This window comes from Pseudonaja textilis, chromosome 1 (assembly GCF_049901715.1).
Source record: "Pseudonaja textilis isolate UNSWEBS1 chromosome 1, rPseTex1.2, whole genome shotgun sequence".
Classification (NCBI taxonomy): Eukaryota; Metazoa; Chordata; class Lepidosauria; order Squamata; family Elapidae; genus Pseudonaja; species Pseudonaja textilis.
This window is the reverse complement of record NC_141990.1, coordinates 116,735,069-116,753,294: the sequence shown is the minus strand read 5'-3', so window position 1 is coordinate 116,753,294 and position 18,226 is coordinate 116,735,069. Positions and strand designations below refer to the sequence as shown.

Below are 18,226 nucleotides of genomic sequence, written 5' to 3'. Positions count from 1 at the left end.
GTCTGTGTGCTTAATTTAAGATTTAGTATGTTGCACAATGCTTCAAAATCAAGGAACCAGAATAGGTGTATAATGTATATGTAAAACCATCTTTTTATGAATTGTCTCTTTTGGGACTCCATATTAATTTTATAAATTGTTGTGACCATTATTTTATTTATTATTGAGTTTTTTGCTTTTATAGCATATTTTGTTATATGTCACATTGCCTTTACTTAAAAAAGCAGAATATAAGTTTTTTTAAAAAAACTATTGGAATGAAAATTCAGAATAATTAGTAGTGGGAAGAACAGCATTTAATTTTCCTGGCAGCTTCTCTACCATACATTCACACACATCCTTTCAAGAAAAAAGTGAACAAATTTCAAATTTGCATATTGTATTGGATAAATTCATCAACAAATCTTAAAAAGGTTGTTTATCAACATATAATTCCAGAAAAGGTAAAAAAATCAAATTAAAACATTTAACATGTGCAGAAATATTGATAAATTTTAATGCACTAATATTTTTCAGTCAGTTCAGTATATGGCTCTTTACAGTATTTTTTTTGTGTCTTATCAGTGTTACTGCCAAAATTGGGGAGCAAAAGATTAAATTAAGATTTGAACTTAAAGTATATTTCCCGCTTCCTATGATGTCTAAATAAATTTGCTACAACTGCACTTATGTAATACCTAAATTCGTATGCACAGTTCATTTAATACCGTTTCTTCACCTTTTAAAAAACTCTACATGAACCAAGCACATACCAGCAGTGCTCTATTAGAGGCCACAAAAAAAAAAGCAAATATTTCGTTCGACCCTAACCATGTGTGTATTCACATGGATTTAAGGGGGGATAATCCCAAAGCGGTATGCTTATAACGGCAGCGTTGCAATCTGAAATCATGGTTTCTTAATCCTCCATATCCGAATTAAGTAGCATTTCTTCCCTCCTATGCAAATACGCTCAGGCTACGGTTGTCTTACGGGCGAGGGAAGGGAAATCCGAGGCTCTCCAGATGGTGGACTCCGAGTCCTCTTTGGGGCCATCTGGGGAATCAGAATCCAACAATATATCGAGAGCCACAGGTTCCAATTTCTATGACACCCGCCGCTTTGGGAATTAAACCCACCCCGAATCGCCGGGCGCTTCTTGCCTGCACTGCTAGGCACTCTCGGGGAACACACATACTACTCCTAGCTGGGATTACTCCTCTGCAAAAAAAAAAAAAAAAACCCACCTTGCAACCCCCCCCCACCTTCCCCGGAGCCCCGTGCCCACGTTTGGGATGGCAGCCTTAATCTAGCCTTCAATCCGAAGTCAGTTTTGCTGTGTTTCGGAGAGGTTTTCCAGGCTCAGCTTCAGCAACGCTTCCCTTTGCTCTTCAAGCGCTAGCGCTCGGCCCGCCTCGAGGAATAAAAAGGTGGGGGAATCTGGCACGTTTTGCTGCCCGTATTGTCTCGGAAAGGCAGACCTCGGCGTTACCCAGGAGCGAAGCAGTTTGGACTCCGCCTAACTGACAAACTCCCTCCCTCCCCGTAGCTAGCAGCAGTAGAGCATTTAACGGCAGGCGGAGGCAGCAGCGGCAGCAGCAGCAGCAGCAGCAGCAGCAGCAGCAACAGCAGCAGCATCCGCCCTTTCCTTTCCAGCCCTGACGGTGCACAGAGCCTGTCGAGCTGCCGCCGCTACCCGCGCCTTTCCTTCCTCTGCCAGCCTCGGAGGATGGGCTGCAAGAGGCTGTGGGGCATCTCCCGATCTTCCTGAGACCCGGCCGACCGAAGGGGGGAGCGGGAGCAGCAGCAGCAGCAGCAACAACAGCAGCCGCCGCCGCCGCCGCCGGCGGAGCTGGGGCTTGTATGGACGGAGCAACCATGAACGCCCGGGTCTCCGCCTCCTCTCCTGCCGCTTCCCAAGAGCTCCTTGCTGCTGCCGATGAACAGAGGACTCCAGTGTAAAGGGAGAAGGAGGAGGAGGAGGAGGAGGACGAAGAAGAAGAGGAGGAGGAGGAGAAGGAAGAGGCGGCGGCGAGCCGAGGCGTGATTGGGTTCGCCTTGCCCAAAGGTACAAAGGTGTCGAAGGGGGAACCGGGCAAGGCTCTCAAGCTTTGTCTCTGTCCCTCTCTCTCTCTCTCTCTCTCTTGCCAAACATGTCCTCGTCTCCTTCTCCTTCTCCTTTTTCTTCGCTGGGGCCCCGCGGGCCTCGGCCCCCCGCCGTGCCTCCCCCCATGCAGGAGCTGCCCGACCTGAGCCACCTGACAGAAGAGGAGAGGAACATCATTATGGCTGTGATGGACCGCCAGAAAGAAGAGGAGGAGAAAGAGGAGGCCATGCTCAAGTAAGCCGGGGCCAGGCGCGCGCGAGGGTGGGCGGCCGGGTTGGGGTGGGGTGGGGGGAATAGGGTGGCATCTGAACCTGGAGCCGAGTGTGTGTGTTGTAGGGGGGGGGGGGTAAAAAGAAGAGGCGGCGGCAGCATCGCTGGCACTGAACCAGAGGCAGAGTTTTATGAATGGGGTGGGGGGGGGCGAGAGAAAGGAAGAGAAGGAGGGAGGGAGGGATAATTTACTAGGCGTCGACACCCTCCTTGCCAATGCTGCCCAGCCTTCTGTCACTCCAGAGGTAACTTCTTGTTATCTCCATACGCTTCCCCACCACGGCTCTTCTTTTTGCCCCCAATAATTGCCCCTGGGGAGAGGATGCACAGTTATTGTGATGGAAGGAAGGACTAAGGATGGGCTTGTCTCTTGTCTCTCTGTCCAGGATGGCTGGCTTTGGAGATGGCAATTATCACTCAGTTCCTTAAACCTGGATTGAATAGTTCGCCCTATTTCGGAAAGGTCTGGTGGGGTGGGGTGGGGTTTACTTAGTCGGAAGAGTCTTTAAACTGCCATGCTGCCCCCGCCTGGTGCAAAGAAAGCCAAGCTGGGCCACTGAGGACTTTGTGGTGTGTGTGCCTTGTTTCATCAAACCACCTGCAGGAATTCTCCATTTGGGGTGCGCCTTCCTCCTTTTAACCCAGTTCAAGAAAAATATATATATTCTGGGCTGTCAACACTAAAACGTACAATACTGTAGTGAATGAGACCAAAGGTACTTTCAGGCAAACACAAATATGGAGAAATCTATATAATAAAAACAATGTGCTTTTTTCTCTCAATTTCATAGTAATTGTATATAGGTGTTGGTGGCAGCGGTCAGTTAATGAACTGGATGCCCTGGGGATCTTTTGCTGCACAGGTTTGGATGGGTGGGGAATAGAATCAGTCCATTGGTAGATGCCATAATTTAGAGCTTTCTAGTATTTATTTAAGCCGGTTCATTTTCTCCCCATACCGTCCAACTTTTTTACATCCAGTCCATTATATAAGGATATTTTCTAACCTGCAAAACAGATGTATTGAAAGTTAATGCCATCAGTTAATGGATTGCTGAATAGAAACAGATTGTGATTGGGCCTATGAATGGGGGATCAGGCTTCTTGGTCTAAAAGCATCTCCCAGGCCTACTCGCTTTTGAATGGAAGTGGCAGATCAGGTAGCAGAATGTGAATCCTATCTTTAATGTGCAAGTTTCTATTAGCAGATAGCATTCTCGGCATCTCCTTGGGGGACTGATTTTGGTTGCTCTTATCAAAGTGTGCAAATGAACTTGTGAAACCTCTTTTGATTGAGTCCAAAATGATGACATTAAGAAAAGGTCTAAGTTCTAATGATTTGTCTGTTCCATTCCCTCCTGCTAGCTGTGTCATCTATAATAGATGGCAATACGGACTCCCTGCAAGCACTGAACTTCTTTATTTTGTGTAATGGAGATGCCGTTTCTTATTGTGTTGTTGTATCTTTTTGATATTAGCAGGCATTTAGATTTTTGCAGTAGTCATGGCAAGCTGTGTTATTTCCTCAAGGCTGAGAAACCAGAAAGGAAGGGGATGTTTTTAGTGTTTAACTTTGGTACTGTTTAAGGCTTATGGTGCTGTGAGGATGGAAAGCTGGTATTTGCAAGCCTTGAGATATGGTTTATCTTTGTTTTAGGAGGAGGACATAGAAAATAGTGTATAATGTATAGTGAGGAAGAAAGATGAAATGTCTTCTACTCCGCTAGAACTATTTAAACTTTTATTTGAAGTTTATTGCTGATAGTATATGTGGCAAGTATTCCAGCTGCAGCTTCATGTTAAGTTTCCTGTCCTAAATATTGACTTGATGATCTCTTTATCTTTTTAGTATGCGTAGAATTGCAATCCTAATAAAAGGTTTGGGGGTCTATTTCTTAAAGTTATTTATTTAAATTCTTCACTTTCAAGATTAAAAAAAACACAAGCAAACAATATTTTCAGCTTTTTAACACAGCCTTGAAGTCTAAAACAGGGTAAGATGCTTGCACAAGGAAGCTTCACCATGCTTGGGAAGGCATTAAGTAATATGTAGGTAGCATATGTAAGTAGCACAGCCAGCAGACCCAGGTAAAAAAGTAAAGACATTGCATAAAGGCAGTCTGAATTCCTGCCTGCCTCTCTCTTGCCCTGCTACTTCCTAATACTGTAGACTGTAAAAGTAGGAGCTAGACCATTTGTAAAGCTTATTAAAAACCTGATCAGAAGTATCCCTTGAATGTTCAAATTTGTACACACTAGAAAATAACTTTGAGGACTGTTCCTGAAAGGAAGATTAATTTATATTGCTTTAATAGGTATTCAAAGGATTGTGATGAAAAATGGAACTTCTTATACTTGGACATGCAAGGCAGCGTATTGAATTCAAAGGCATCTGGTTAATAACAAATCTGCTGCGTTAGGTACTGTACATGGAATCAGGTGTTTGTGGGGAGTATTTTGGTTATAATCTGAAAACTGTAATTAAATCTCAGGTCACAGAAAACTGAAGTGAAAAAATATTTGTTCAATAGGACTTAAGCCAATTTTATCAATTTTAACTGAACTTAAGCTTTTTAAACTGAATTTGTATATAATACAGCATTGTATATATAAGTATTTCACAATAATATAGCACAGTATCTTGGTGAGATTGCCAACTTTGTGTTAGTTTTGTTTCTAAACCTCTTATCTCCATATTAGGAAAAGTTCATATGTTTGATTCAGCACATCAGCTTGCTTGTTAAAAGCACAAAAAGGTCACCATAGTGACAAAAGGATATGCAGGTATATTTCAACTGGGAAACTGTTAGCCCTTTAGACTAAGCCAAATCCCCCCACCCTCAAATGTTAGGGAATTCCTGGAAGTTTGGTATTATAACAAATCTACCATCAATGGAAACATAGGCATAAAATATATGTATACACTATTCAAAAGAGGCAATAAAAAATAAGGGAACAAAAAGACCAGAAGACATCCTGTCTAGCAGCTAGTGCCCAGATAAGCAGGCATTAATACCAGACAAATGGGCCAAGGACAAAACACAATTCCACCAAAGCTGGCAGGGATCATTACTGCATATAAACAGAGAGCAAAATTCATACTCACTTGCAATGATGATGTTACCTAATTGATAATGAAATGTCTGCAAGCAATCACCAAGCTCAGAAAACACCAAGAACTCCACAATTTAATCTTGAGTTACATATATATCCTTTTATTGGATATATATTTCAATATGGTACTGTTTGAAAGTTATTCTGTTGTAGCAATACAGTAATAGAGCACGGGGGCAAACTGTCTGATGAAATGTGGGGAGATGCACTTGAATAACACATTGGAGAACAGGTTTAGCGAGAGAATAGCAGTTTTGGGGAAATGTTATTACTGTTCTGGGATATGCTTTTCTTCTGCCAAGATGGGTTGTAAAGACATTTCTGCCATTTGTGTAAGGGATATCACTGTGTAAGGTGCAGTGGTAAAGTGATAAGAGTCAGATAAAATTCCAAAATAAAAATAAAATGCATTGATTAAAACTACAATCCTAAACTCAGACTTAATTTTGAGTGGACAGGCATACTATTTTAATATGAATCATTCTTTGTAAATATTTGCATTCACTTGTTGTGAATGCAAAGCTGTGTTGCTTTTATTGCCCAGAGATTCAAGAATGCCACTTTCATTAGTTTAGTCCAATTGTCCTTACATTAAAATAGCTAGTTAAACTGGAACAGCTGTCTTGTTCCCAAGCACTGACTTGGGTTTTTCTAAGCTTTCACTGCGGGTCCCTAATCATGCATCCTGCATGGAAGGAGCCACCAAAATCATGGGTTTTAAACATTAGTTAAGCATTGACTTTCCTGCAGATGGCTCCTAAACTACTTACTCCAGTATCCTGCTTTACAATAGTAGAGGGTGATGGAATAGTTATAAGTTTTACCTCTTACACACAGTATCTGGACAATTTTTAAATTTCAGTTCTGAAAAAAAGTTTCAAGAATGATAAAATAACCTAGGTATATAAAGAAAATATGTTGCTTCATTTATTAGTAATTAACTGCCATCCAGAAATGCTGGTTTATTACTCTTAGTTCCTGGGCAGCTGCAATTTTGGTGATATATCCGCAAATGGTACCATATTGGGATAAGGTTTACTTGAGCTGTAAGGAATATTACATTGTCATCAATGAGAATTATGCAGGCATATTCTCCATAGTGTTTTAGGTGTAATTAAAGTAGCTTTGGGGGAAAGCAGCTCCCCCCGCCCCTCCTGGTGTAAAATAGTGCAGGAGCAATGCTTTTAGGAGATGTGTTGCCTTTCCAATTAAACAGACTCTTGTAACAAACAATGATATAAATACAGTAGGAAAAAACTGTGAAATAAAGCCACAAATGCAAGCAGTCGTTTTTACTTACTAAGAAAAAAAAGTAAACAGACTATATTTTTCTTTATGAGGATGAATTGAAAATTTTATAGTAGAGAGCTGGTTTTCAAAAATGAGCATATTAATTTATTTTATTAGGATTGTGCCTAGGGTCATCCAGCACCTTTGTCAGTTTTTTTTTAAAACGGACTTACATGTTATGATTAGAATTGTATAATTGATGAGAGCAAGCAAAAATGTGTGCATGAGTACTCCAATGTCATAGTCCTGGATATTAGGTTAATGAATGATATAACATTTTTTTAAGACTTGCTGTTCTAACAGAACTGACAAAATTGCCACTCCCCTCCCCTTACATGACCATTTTGAACCATTAGTTCAGTGTACATATTTGTGAGAGTTTTTGGACTTGTAATACCCATGTTTAAAGGTTGGCAGTATACCACTTACTCAACAGTTTTCTTGTTTGCTGGGAACTGTAGTCTATTACATCTGGAGGATGTTGAGGAAATCTGAGTGAGAAAGCTATATAATCATTGTCAAAAGTATTTAGCAAAGAATAAATAAATTCTAAGGCTGCACTTGTAGATGAAAAATGTGTTTTGTATATTGACTACAGTACTTAGTTTATCTGTAGTGACTTATCAATGTTCAAAAAATGCTGGAAAATCCACAGTTGTTTAGATGTGAGTTGTCTTCTTCCCCGACTACTGGTAGAACAACAAAAATAGTAGATTTCTGAGTGTTTTCTGATATTTATAAATTCCTATTCTTTATAGATCCTTTTGCTTCTATGGTAGTTTTGGGGACACATGAGGATCCATCAGGTTTTTTTATCCATTCTTTTGTGATTATATAGCCATGGTGGAGTCCATGCATGTAGGATCTTAATTAATCTAATATGCACCTGCAAGAACCTTTAGTTCTGAAACCTGATCTGAACAAATAAGAGGAAGGAAAGAATTCAAGATGACAACAGCTGCTGATAATAGCAAAAAATGCTGGCTCTTTCTCGTATCTCCCTAGGTTGCTTTTATGTTATCTCTTGTGACATAAATCAGATATACAGAAAATATATTTTCCCTAAATGCTTCTTGTGTATTTATTAAGAGTGAACATATAACCAAGGTGATACAGATTTTGCTGAGATACCTATCATCATCACAGATGGCTATTAAATTTTTCTGGGAAATAGTAGTCCTCAATTTATGACCACAATCGAGCCCAAAATTTATGTTGCTAAGTGAGAGTTTCCCCCCATTTTATTATTTTTCTTGCTACATTTGTTAAGTGAATCGCTGCAGTTGTTAAATTAGTAACAGGGTTGTTAAGGGAATTTGGTTTTCCAGTTGACTATGCTTGTCAGAAGGTTGCAAAAGGTGATCACATGACCCTTGGGACACTGGAACTGTCACAAATGTGAGTCGGTTGCCAAGCATCCAAATGTAAATCATGTGACCACGGGGACGCTGCAACAGTCATAAGCGTGAAAAATGGCCATGTCACTTTTTTCACTTCTGTTGTAACTTTGAATGGTCACTAAGCCAACTGTTGTAAGTTGAGGACTACCTGTATTTATTTATGTTAATATCACAAACACACACACAAACAAAAAAAGACACACACAGAGGGGTGGGCTTCTACCTGGTCGGACCGGTTCTATATAACTGGTTGTTATGATTCTGCGCAATTTAGAGAACCGGCAAATCGTGCCATTGGCTGGCCCTGCCCACTCTCGCCCACTCATTCCTTACCTGGTATGCGCGCCATCAAGCTTGCCTACTAAGTTGCTTTTTTACCTTTTTTCCCCCTGACCATCAGCTGTTCTGCTGTGCCGAGAAATTTAGATTAGCTAGAAAGCAGGAAATCATGAATTTCTTGCTTTCTAGTTAATCTAAAAGCAGAGCTGAAGCTTCTATTTTTCAGTGCAGACTCAAGGAGCAGATTGCAGAAAGATAGATCTCTGAGTGAATCTGTGATTCTGCAAGCAACTCAATCTGCCTGCCTGCTTTGCCTGATTTTGGGTAAAAGCAGGAGAGGGATTCTACTGGTTCTGTCCGGCTCTGTAGAACTGGTAGCTCTGAAGAGCAGCAGACATCGAACTGGTTTTATGTCTGCTATGTTTTGGCCCACCCGCCCTCCGGGCTCTTACCTGACCTTTATTTCCTGCTTTTTCAACCTCAGCTGCTTTGCGCAGCACAGCTGCAGTTGAAAAAGCAGGAAAAAAGGGCTTTTTCAAATGCTGTGCACCGGTGTGCAGTGCTGCTCAGCTGTCCAGGCAGCAAGCTGATGATGTTTTTCACACGTGCACAGCGCACGCAAAACATAAATTACTGAGCTGGTAGTTATACCAGTCAGATCTCACCCCTGGATAAAAGTTGCTCTTTTTTTAAATAAAAAATTCAATATTTACATAAATATTTATAATATTTACATACAAGCCATGCCCAGCCAGTCACATGACCACCAAGACACACCCACAAATTAGGCCATGCCCACAGAACCGGTTAAGAAATTTGAATCCCACCCTTACTAACACACACACACACACACACACACACACACACACATCATGTTTGTCCTATAGCACATGAAATCCATACTGCAAAGACCATTGTTAATAATACTCATGGTACCTGTAAGTTTTTTTAACTGAAGTAAGTTTATTGCAGTGCGTACTGGGAACCAGATTATTGTTAAGTGCCTGGAAAAACCAATTCATTACATTTGGGAACAGTCATTCTAAAACATTTTTGTGACTTTTGATGCTAATTCTTAGTGTCTTAAGACAACAGCAGATTGAACAGTGGAAATCTTTGCTGTTTCTATACTCTTCAACATCTGAAATTATTCATCCAAATATATACAGACCAAATCCAAATAATGAAAACTGTGTGTAATTCTTTTATTTCCAAAATCATATATGAAATTAATGTCTTCTCTCTTGTGAGAAACATGGCCCATATGAGTTTTCCTTTACATTTGTTACATTTATTATGATGTTGAAAATTAACTGTCTTGAATAATTTCATATGGAATGATCTATACAAGTACAATGTACATTTATTCTTATATTTACTGGTGGTAAATAGAAGTATATTTTTAATTTACTCTATGTCATATTTAAAGAGAATAATAATATTAATGATATGAACAAATAAAACTATTGAATTTCCCAAGCTAAAGAGCAGAGTTGCTTACAAGAAATTATTGGAACTATGACATATGCAATACATTGACAAAAAGTTGAAAGAAATATAAGAATAGAAAACTTCAAATATTTCTCTTTGGGAAAATTTAATTTTCCTTTGGAAAAAGAGAAAAAGGGAATTGTATATGCACTTAGTATTAATTTATTCATTTCAAGCCATATCATGCTTTTCTGGCCATTTCTCTCTAGACTATCTTGCATTTTGATGAATTAAAGATAACAAAGTCCTCAGCACTACCATGTTTGATCGTACCAAAGCAATCCTTCTCTTCATTATCCTTAAGGTCTAAGTAATCAGAACAGATTTGGAAGGTGCTGTTTAGGAGAAGGCTACTTGAAATAGGGTTTGAGTGTTGCACCCTGTTATTGTTCTTACTGTGGGCAGCAAACTGAAATGTTGGTAATTAGTCTCTGCTATTGATATCAGGTACCTTCGAATCCAAAGTGTATAAACAGGTGTTACAAGTAATATGAACGGACAATTTTCACAGTGGTATGAATTCATTTCCTGAAAATTCTTTGCGATATTTATTCTCATGGAGTACAGTACAGCAAAGTCAATCACTTAAATTGCAATTCTGCAATTACAAAACTTTCCTTTGTCCATCCTGAATCATATGTAGCCATCGTGTTTCTCCAGTTCCATTTCCTTTTCTTAATACCATAATACCATAATATTTTTTATTAAGGTTTACAAATTCAAAGATAAAAAACTAATACAAATACTAAGAATATAAAAAAGTGCAGAGAAAAGAAAAAAATAAGAAAAATATAAAAGAAATTACTTTCCCTCTCTCTAGACAAGAACAAATAATTTTAGTAATGTATCACTTTTTCTGATATTTAATAAAAATGTGTTCTTCCCATCTCAAATATCATCAATAAATTATAAAATCTGATCAGTCCTAATCAGCAAATGTCCATTTTAACTTATTAACATATATTTTAACCTTAATCAAATAAATCCATGTTACATGTCTTTACTTTTAACACAGTAATTGATTATTTTTCTAAAAATATAACGAAGAAATCTCTTCTCATATCCTATATCTGTTATGATAAACAAATATTTAAAGCCATTTTAAAGTCTTTAAAGTCATTTTGTCCTATTCGAAATAAATCCATTTAAGAGCCGCTAGAAACTATATATTATCTCTCTCTATATATATATCATCTACATATCTCTATTTCCATCTATTAATCAATCAATCCTTATTATAATCTTGGACCAGCACTAATATATCTATATCTAAACATAGTAACCTTGATCAAATAAATCCACATTATATTTATTTTAATTATTTTAAAAACCTTGATCTTTAATTCTTTCAAATAATACCCCACAAATTGATTTCTCATTGTTTTCTCTTTATCTCCTCTTAGAAACTCCTTCACAGGTTTAATAAATTTCTTTTGAAAATAACAGATAAGAAAGCTGTCCATATCACTTTTCTAATTTATTATATGCATATTTTATTATTAAGATATCAACTGATTTAATTTGTAAATCCAGTGTGGCCTCTTTCTTTGGTATCCCTTGTATAGTCTTAAATCCACTGCCAGTTCCACATTCAAATCAGCCTTAGTCTCAATTTTTCCAGTAAAATCTGTCATTTTTATTTATTTATTAGATTTTTATCCCACATTTATTTTTAACAAATAACTCAAAGCAGCAAACATACATAATATTCCTTCATCCTCCTTTTTTCCCAACAAAAAGAATGAGGTGAGTTGTGCTGAGAGAGAGTGATTAGCTCAATTGTGGCCACCATCTTGGCTTTCATGCTTAGACTGGACTTGAGCTCATAGTCCTCTGATTTCAAGGCCAGCACCTTAACCACTACATGACTGTGTTCTTCTTATGTAGCGTCTTTTAAATCAGCTTTTATCAGTGATGGGATTCAAATGGTTTTACTACTGGTTCTGTGGGTGTGGCAGAGGAAGTAAAATCTCCAGTCAGAGGTGGTATTTGCCGGTTCTCTGAATTACTCAAAATTTCCGCTACTGGTTCTCCAGAACTGGTCAGAAGAACCTGTAGCAAACCATTTTACGAGTAATGTTTGAGCGCATTGTTTCTAAATATCCTTGAATACTTCTACAGCCAAATACTATTGCTCCATTGTATTAATGGTTCTCCTTTCCTTCAGTTGTAATCTCTCTATTTTCTCTGGTTTCCCCTTAGTCAACTTGCAAAGTCATCTCTTATCATGTGGTTGTTGCTTTTTCCTACCTAATCAACAACACTTTTTCATAGGAGGATTTCTTAGTTTCATTATCTATCTATCTATCTATCTGTCTGTCTATCTATCTATCTATTTATCTATCAATCATCTATCTATCTTTCTATCTATCCATCCATCCATCCATCCATCCATACATCCATACATACATACATATATTTGGAAATATATGTTTCAGGAAATATTGTTTCAAGTTCATCTGGCCCCTTATTTCCCTTATAATTTCCAAAATCAACATTTTACTGTCTATTTAAAAAAATAGGGGAAAATGGTCAAGAAAAGTATTTGAACCAGTGTCCATTGGAAGGCACTTGGGAAGATGACATTCCCCTAGCTCCCAGACCACTTGCTGTCCATATGGAGAGCCCCTATATGGAGCACTTGCTAGTGATTCTGCCCCCCTTCTTGATCCAGAGAGGAATTCTGAGGAGCCAATCCATCCACTGGCTTCTTGTTCTTCTGCAGAACTATCTTCAGTCCTCATTATTTCCCCAGAAATCTGAATCCTCTCTGGTTCCATTCCCACAACAAGGTTCACCCAGGCAGTCTCTAATTCTGTCATATATCTCTTTGCCACCAATTCCAGCAGCACAGAAACTAGCTTAAATTCCAACTGGTTCCCTACTTAGCCAATGAAGAAAGAGTTACAGATGTCCTGAAGTCTTACTAGTATTCTTCTGATGCAAGATCTTTCTTCATTGGCTAGGTAGGGAACCAGTTGGTATAGCCACTCCTAATGTTTCAGAAATGTTTTTTTTGTGTGTGTGCTGCTCAATCTTGGCAATTCATTTTATGATAGAAGTTTAGTTTTCCCTGCACTTGTTCGTTTCAGCTTTTTTTCTTCTTCTTGAGAATTAGGTAAACAAAACAGTTAATTAAATGGGTTCTGGTGTTCCTACTACATAGGTTACTGTGTAGAATTTGTTTAATCATATTCATGAGTAGAATTGTGTAATGTTAAATTTAATACTCTGGGAGTTAGTTGACTGGATCAATTAACCTCCTTTTAGTAATTGCACAACTCATTAACCATTACACAAACCACACTAAGTATGTTCCATGAACAGGGCCAAAGAATAATTTCTGTTATGGTAACTCAGCTTAGGAATTGTAGATTTAATGACAAACAGATGTATTTAACATACTGTAGCAAAATATTCATGAAAATATCAAGGCTCTCCATAGTATATATACTGTAAACTCACTATATGAGATGTGTTTGGGCTTTCATGTGAATTAGAAAGCTATAGGAAATTTGGGGAGATTGGAATAATGTATAATTTTTTTAAATGTTCAGAATTAACAACACATTGAATATATGATAGTCAGAGGGCAAACCTGAAACAATATAAATCAAACACAATAAATTGTTGATTCCAAACACTAATCTTGTGGGTGCCAAATGGCTCTTGAATCAAGAGCAGAAAATAATAGCAAAAACTAGAAAGATTGTAAAGCCATTTTGGATTAAGGTGAAAATACCATCTCAGTACAGAAAACCATGTAGCCAATAAATGTAGCTCAATTTCAGAAGAATAGTACATTGATTTTTAAGCCACTGATTTGAGTATTAATACTATGAAAACAATGGAACAAAGCATAGTTTTGTTTTAACTGGATATACTAGTTCATATTTTAAAGCCTTTTCCGGGGCCTTTAAAATCTTGATCTTTCAATTTGCCAAATGTGCAGAGTTTTCAGCTTTTACCCAAGACAGATGAAAATAATTATCTTTAGTTATTTATTTTATTCTCTTTTTAGTGTCAGCACTGGTTTCTGAATGGAATATCATTAAGTAAAATGTTGTGTCCATGACAGAACTTCTTCAACCATGGACAATAAATGTTTATAAGTGCTTTTCAGTATGATGGAAATGAAAGAAAAATGCTTAAAAACAAGCTATTTTGAAATTTAATTTATAATACTTAAATTGAAACCAAATGCCTTTTCATCAGTGAAGCCAAGTAAAGAGACTCTACGGTAGGAAACATATGCTATGTGGTTGACCTGTGCATTTTCTGTTTTTTCCCCCCCCAGAATGTAGATTTCTCAACTTTTTCTTAGTTTTGCTATTCTCTTTTCATTGAGAGAGGCTAGAGGTTTGACACAGAACTTACCATATGCAAAGCATGTCCCCTGCCACTGATCTATGCCCTTTCCCATCTCTTGAATGAAGAACTAGACAGAACATTTTTGCAGAAGTCTGTATGAACGGCCTTGCTATGTCTTATAAAGGTCTAAAATAGCGATGGGAGTTGAGAGCAGCGTTTCTGTCTCAATGTAGATTTTCTTTCAAAGCTTTTTCCTGCTGATCATGAACAGTGTTGATTCATCAACTGAAATCCCTAGTTTTCTTGAACTTTTCCACACAGCAGTCTGGTGCAAGGGAGCTCTGGTCTGAGGTCTATCTGTAACTCACCAATGCTATCTATGAAACGGAGGAAATCAAAGCATTGTCTAATTGAGGCATAAAATATGTGCTAATGATTCTGAGGCTACATTTTCACTGATGGTAGTTTTAGAAGTCTACTATGCCCCTGTGTACAATGAAACAGTGGAACAATATAAATTCTGTCTGTGGCATCAGAAACATTATGTATTAAACTATTGTAAAGTCTAGCAAGCATGTGCAGTTTTGGAGAATTAGAAGACAGGTCAAACTCTTCATTTTTACTTAGAGAACTATGAAACTAAATTAGTTCATGTTTCAATGACCTAGAACTCACAGTCCAGCCCAACAGCTCAATTAAGTTGCATTTTCTAATTCTCATTAGGTAGCACTTAATATACCCCAAACATCAGCATGTTCTTCATTGTCACAGTTGAAACTTGCATAACGCTGAATGTCTCGGAGGCTGGTGAAATAGAGAGCCAGTCTTTTTGTACCCAAGTCTAAACCTGCCCGAGGAAAGAAACTAATTCTTCTTTTGCCAACTGGGCACCTTCAGTTTGGAATAGGAATTAGAGTGTTACAGTTCCAACATATTTGGATGGTGCCAGGTGGGAAAAAGCTACCAGTCCAAATCAGCAAATGATTTGGATTTATTAGATCCAAATTTATTAGGTCCTTGTTCAAACCTGATTTGATCGGATTATAAAAACTACTGTCTAGCCTGAGAAACAAGGCAAAACAGTTCCTCCTGCTGCAGACTGCGTTTCTCTCAATCCAGTGGGAGGGAATAATTTATTTAGAAAGCATATACTGGTTTTCTAGCCTCTTTAGGAATTAATTGCATATATATTGGAATCTCACAATTTTAGAGGATGAAATCTCTCCCCCTTCTGTGTTTCATGACAGTAGTATTTGCAAACCACAATAAATTGGGATTCTAAAGAAATTTGGCATGTCATGAAGAAACAATTTGCTCTTCCTGCTAGCATTTTTCCCAAAAAAGGGTAGGGGTTAACACCCACAAGTTAGGAACTGGAAGCCAAGAACAGATCATGACTTCCAGATCAGTATATTAAGAGAAAAGTAAGACTTCCCAATTTAGACATCAAGAAACCATCAAAGGAATTTAAGCTGCTCCTGCATTTTGAGAAATCTGTGTTTTGGGAAGGCTAATGCAGGCAGGTAATCCAACACAAAGCAAAAAGATGCTTTCTCAGCCATATCATCAGTGCTTCAAGCTGAAAAAAAGAAGAGATCGTGAAAGCAGATTCTATTCTGTCTGCTTGGAGAGAAAGGCTCTGGAGTACAAAACAACAAAGTTATGAGAGTTTACCATGTAAGGACTATATTGCATTTCTGCCTAAAGCCAAACGAAAAACCCCAACAATAACCTTACAATAAATGAGCACTTTCAGAAAAAGAAAGAGGAAGAGAAAAATAATCCGAAGAACATGGAAATGTCCTGGAGAGGGAAATAATTGAAGGGCTAAATTGTGTGATTTCAAGATAAAACTGCTAGTGTGAAAATGATTATTGTATGTCATTCTTGAAGCTAATTTTCTAGAAAAAGTATCATAGCTTGAAGTTTCTGTTGGGCCTGGCCTTTTGGTATAATCACTCTTTGTACATGGGTTTAAAAGGCAAAGGATATTAATTTATTGGTCAGAGAAATTTATTCTGAATGAGTTACAGGATGTTTTCAAAAACTCTTTTCTAATCTGTTTTATAGTCTTGATGTTTCCTGGGAATCTCCCATCAAAGGACTGATCAAACTTCACCTGGTTTAGCTTCCAGACCTAGACATGATTGATTAGATGCTGCCATCTGCTGAGACTTAGGATTTCAGAATCACTGAAAGACCTTGAATTCTTAAGATTGTTTCTTGAAGGCTTAAATCAAGGGTAGTCAAGCACTGTGTAAACTACATAAATCTGGATGGCCACTAGATGGCAGCAGAAAAAGCAGTGTCATTTATTTATTTATTTACTTACTTACCTACCTACCTATCTACTTACTTATTTACTTATCAATCAATCAAATGTCTATACCGCCCATCTCACCTGAGTGATTTTAGGCAGTTTACAAATAGTTCTTTATAGCTCTATGCTGTCACCTAAGTGAATGTCTGGATTTATGCATCCTGTAATTGATAGACCTTAAAGGCAGGCAATCTTTAAATTACGTCCACAATTGGATTGGAATCTCAGTCATTCAGTGAAGCCATCATGACTGCTTTGCTTAACAACTGCAATCATAGCACTCTCAGTTGTGGTTGTAAGCGGTCTTCTGGGTTGTTAAGCCGAGAGAAGAAAAGAACTTCAGGCAGCAGCTGGCAGCCCTTTCACTCCCCAACATTCCTGTAGCCCCTTGAAGGATTTCTGTTCTCCTCCATGCACAGAGAGGAAAATCCTTTGTGGATCTGCAAGAACAGAGTTGAAATCTTCAGGCTTTCAGCCCTGTTCCTGCAGCCTGCCAAAGGATTTCAGCCTTTCCTCCATCACCTTCACTTGCAACCTTCTGGCTCACTTCCCATTTCCTCTAGTTTGTGGAGGTCAGAAATTTTATAGAAAGCCACACCAGATTCCTTTCTGCAATTTCTGGCTCCCTTTTGTTTATGTGTATCTGCTGCATTTTTTTTTTTTGCATGGGGCCTTTGCAAGTTTGAGCTGTTCCTTTAAGAGGCTTTGGGCTGCTTGCCTCTTGTGTGGGAAGTCTGCAGTGTGAGGAACAGTGTTTACTTGCTGGGTTATGGTAAGACCTCTGACTAGAATGGAGACATACCAATAGTGTTGCATGGTTGTAAGCAAATTCAGCAAGAAGTATGAGATCAGTCCAGTTGTCTTGCTAGTATGAAATATAGCATCTTAATACTTTATTGCTGCAACAGTTGGTTAACCTTCTCGGATTCTCCATTGGACTCTCGATGATGTGAGGAAAATTAATTAATTTTAATATTTAATAAGTACAATAGGGCCTTACAAAATTTAGAACTGACTTCCCTGTCTGAGATCACATGATTGATTAATCCTCTATATTTAAAGATGTGAAAAAAATTGAGCTGTTTCTTGAGCCATTAGGAGGCCCTTGCAAGGAATAAAATGAACCAATTTAGTAATTAAATTCACTATTACAGGTTTGCTAGTAAATTTCTCCTGGGGAAAAGATTGACAATGAAATTTAGAGAAACAGTGTCCCAGCATTGCAACAGGGTCTCTAGCAGTTGCAATGGCCCAGCTAGCTTACCTGGGATTGATTTTGCTCTATGACAGGCAAAAGGAAACACAGTTTTTGATGTTGGCACAGGTGCAAGGCTGTGGAAAGTCTATTTTGGGTGTTAAATACTGTTGCCTCTCCATGTGCCTTGCTATTTTGTTGTCATAACATAGCTCTAGTATCTCCTCCCTTAGGGAAAGAGGAATACATAAGCATCCATTGTGCAAAGTTGAAAGATGAAAAAGGTGAAAGGACATCTGGAAATTTGTTTTGGGAGCCTGGAATATATGAGGTATAAAAATCAAAGAGGGAGAAAAATTACAGCCACTGGATTTGCTGAGGACTGAGAGATTGAGCATTTTGCAGGATCTCTAGAGTCTTACGGTCTGCACAAACTTTGATAGGGTGGGCTGCTCCTTTCAGCGTGTGTT

General features: G+C 38.2%; 1 protein-coding gene across 41 annotated transcripts in view; it reads left to right on the top strand.

The window, feature by feature from the left end:
- Positions 1-1,232: 1,232 nt before the first annotated feature.
- Positions 1,233-18,226, top strand: part of RIMS1 (regulating synaptic membrane exocytosis 1) — a 259,181-nt gene continuing 242,187 nt past the window's right edge. For 25 of the 41 annotated variants that reach the window (XM_087915535.1, XM_087915528.1, XM_087915514.1 and 22 more), the window contains exon 1: positions 1,234-2,320. In XM_087915535.1, the coding sequence (XP_087771661.1) occupies positions 2,133-2,320 (188 nt within the window). In that variant the 5' untranslated portion in view covers positions 1,234-2,132. Of the gene's footprint in view, positions 2,321-18,226 lie in introns of all 41 variants that reach the window. The other 16 variants (XM_087915329.1, XM_087915343.1, XM_087915448.1 and 13 more) reach the window with 2 other exon arrangements.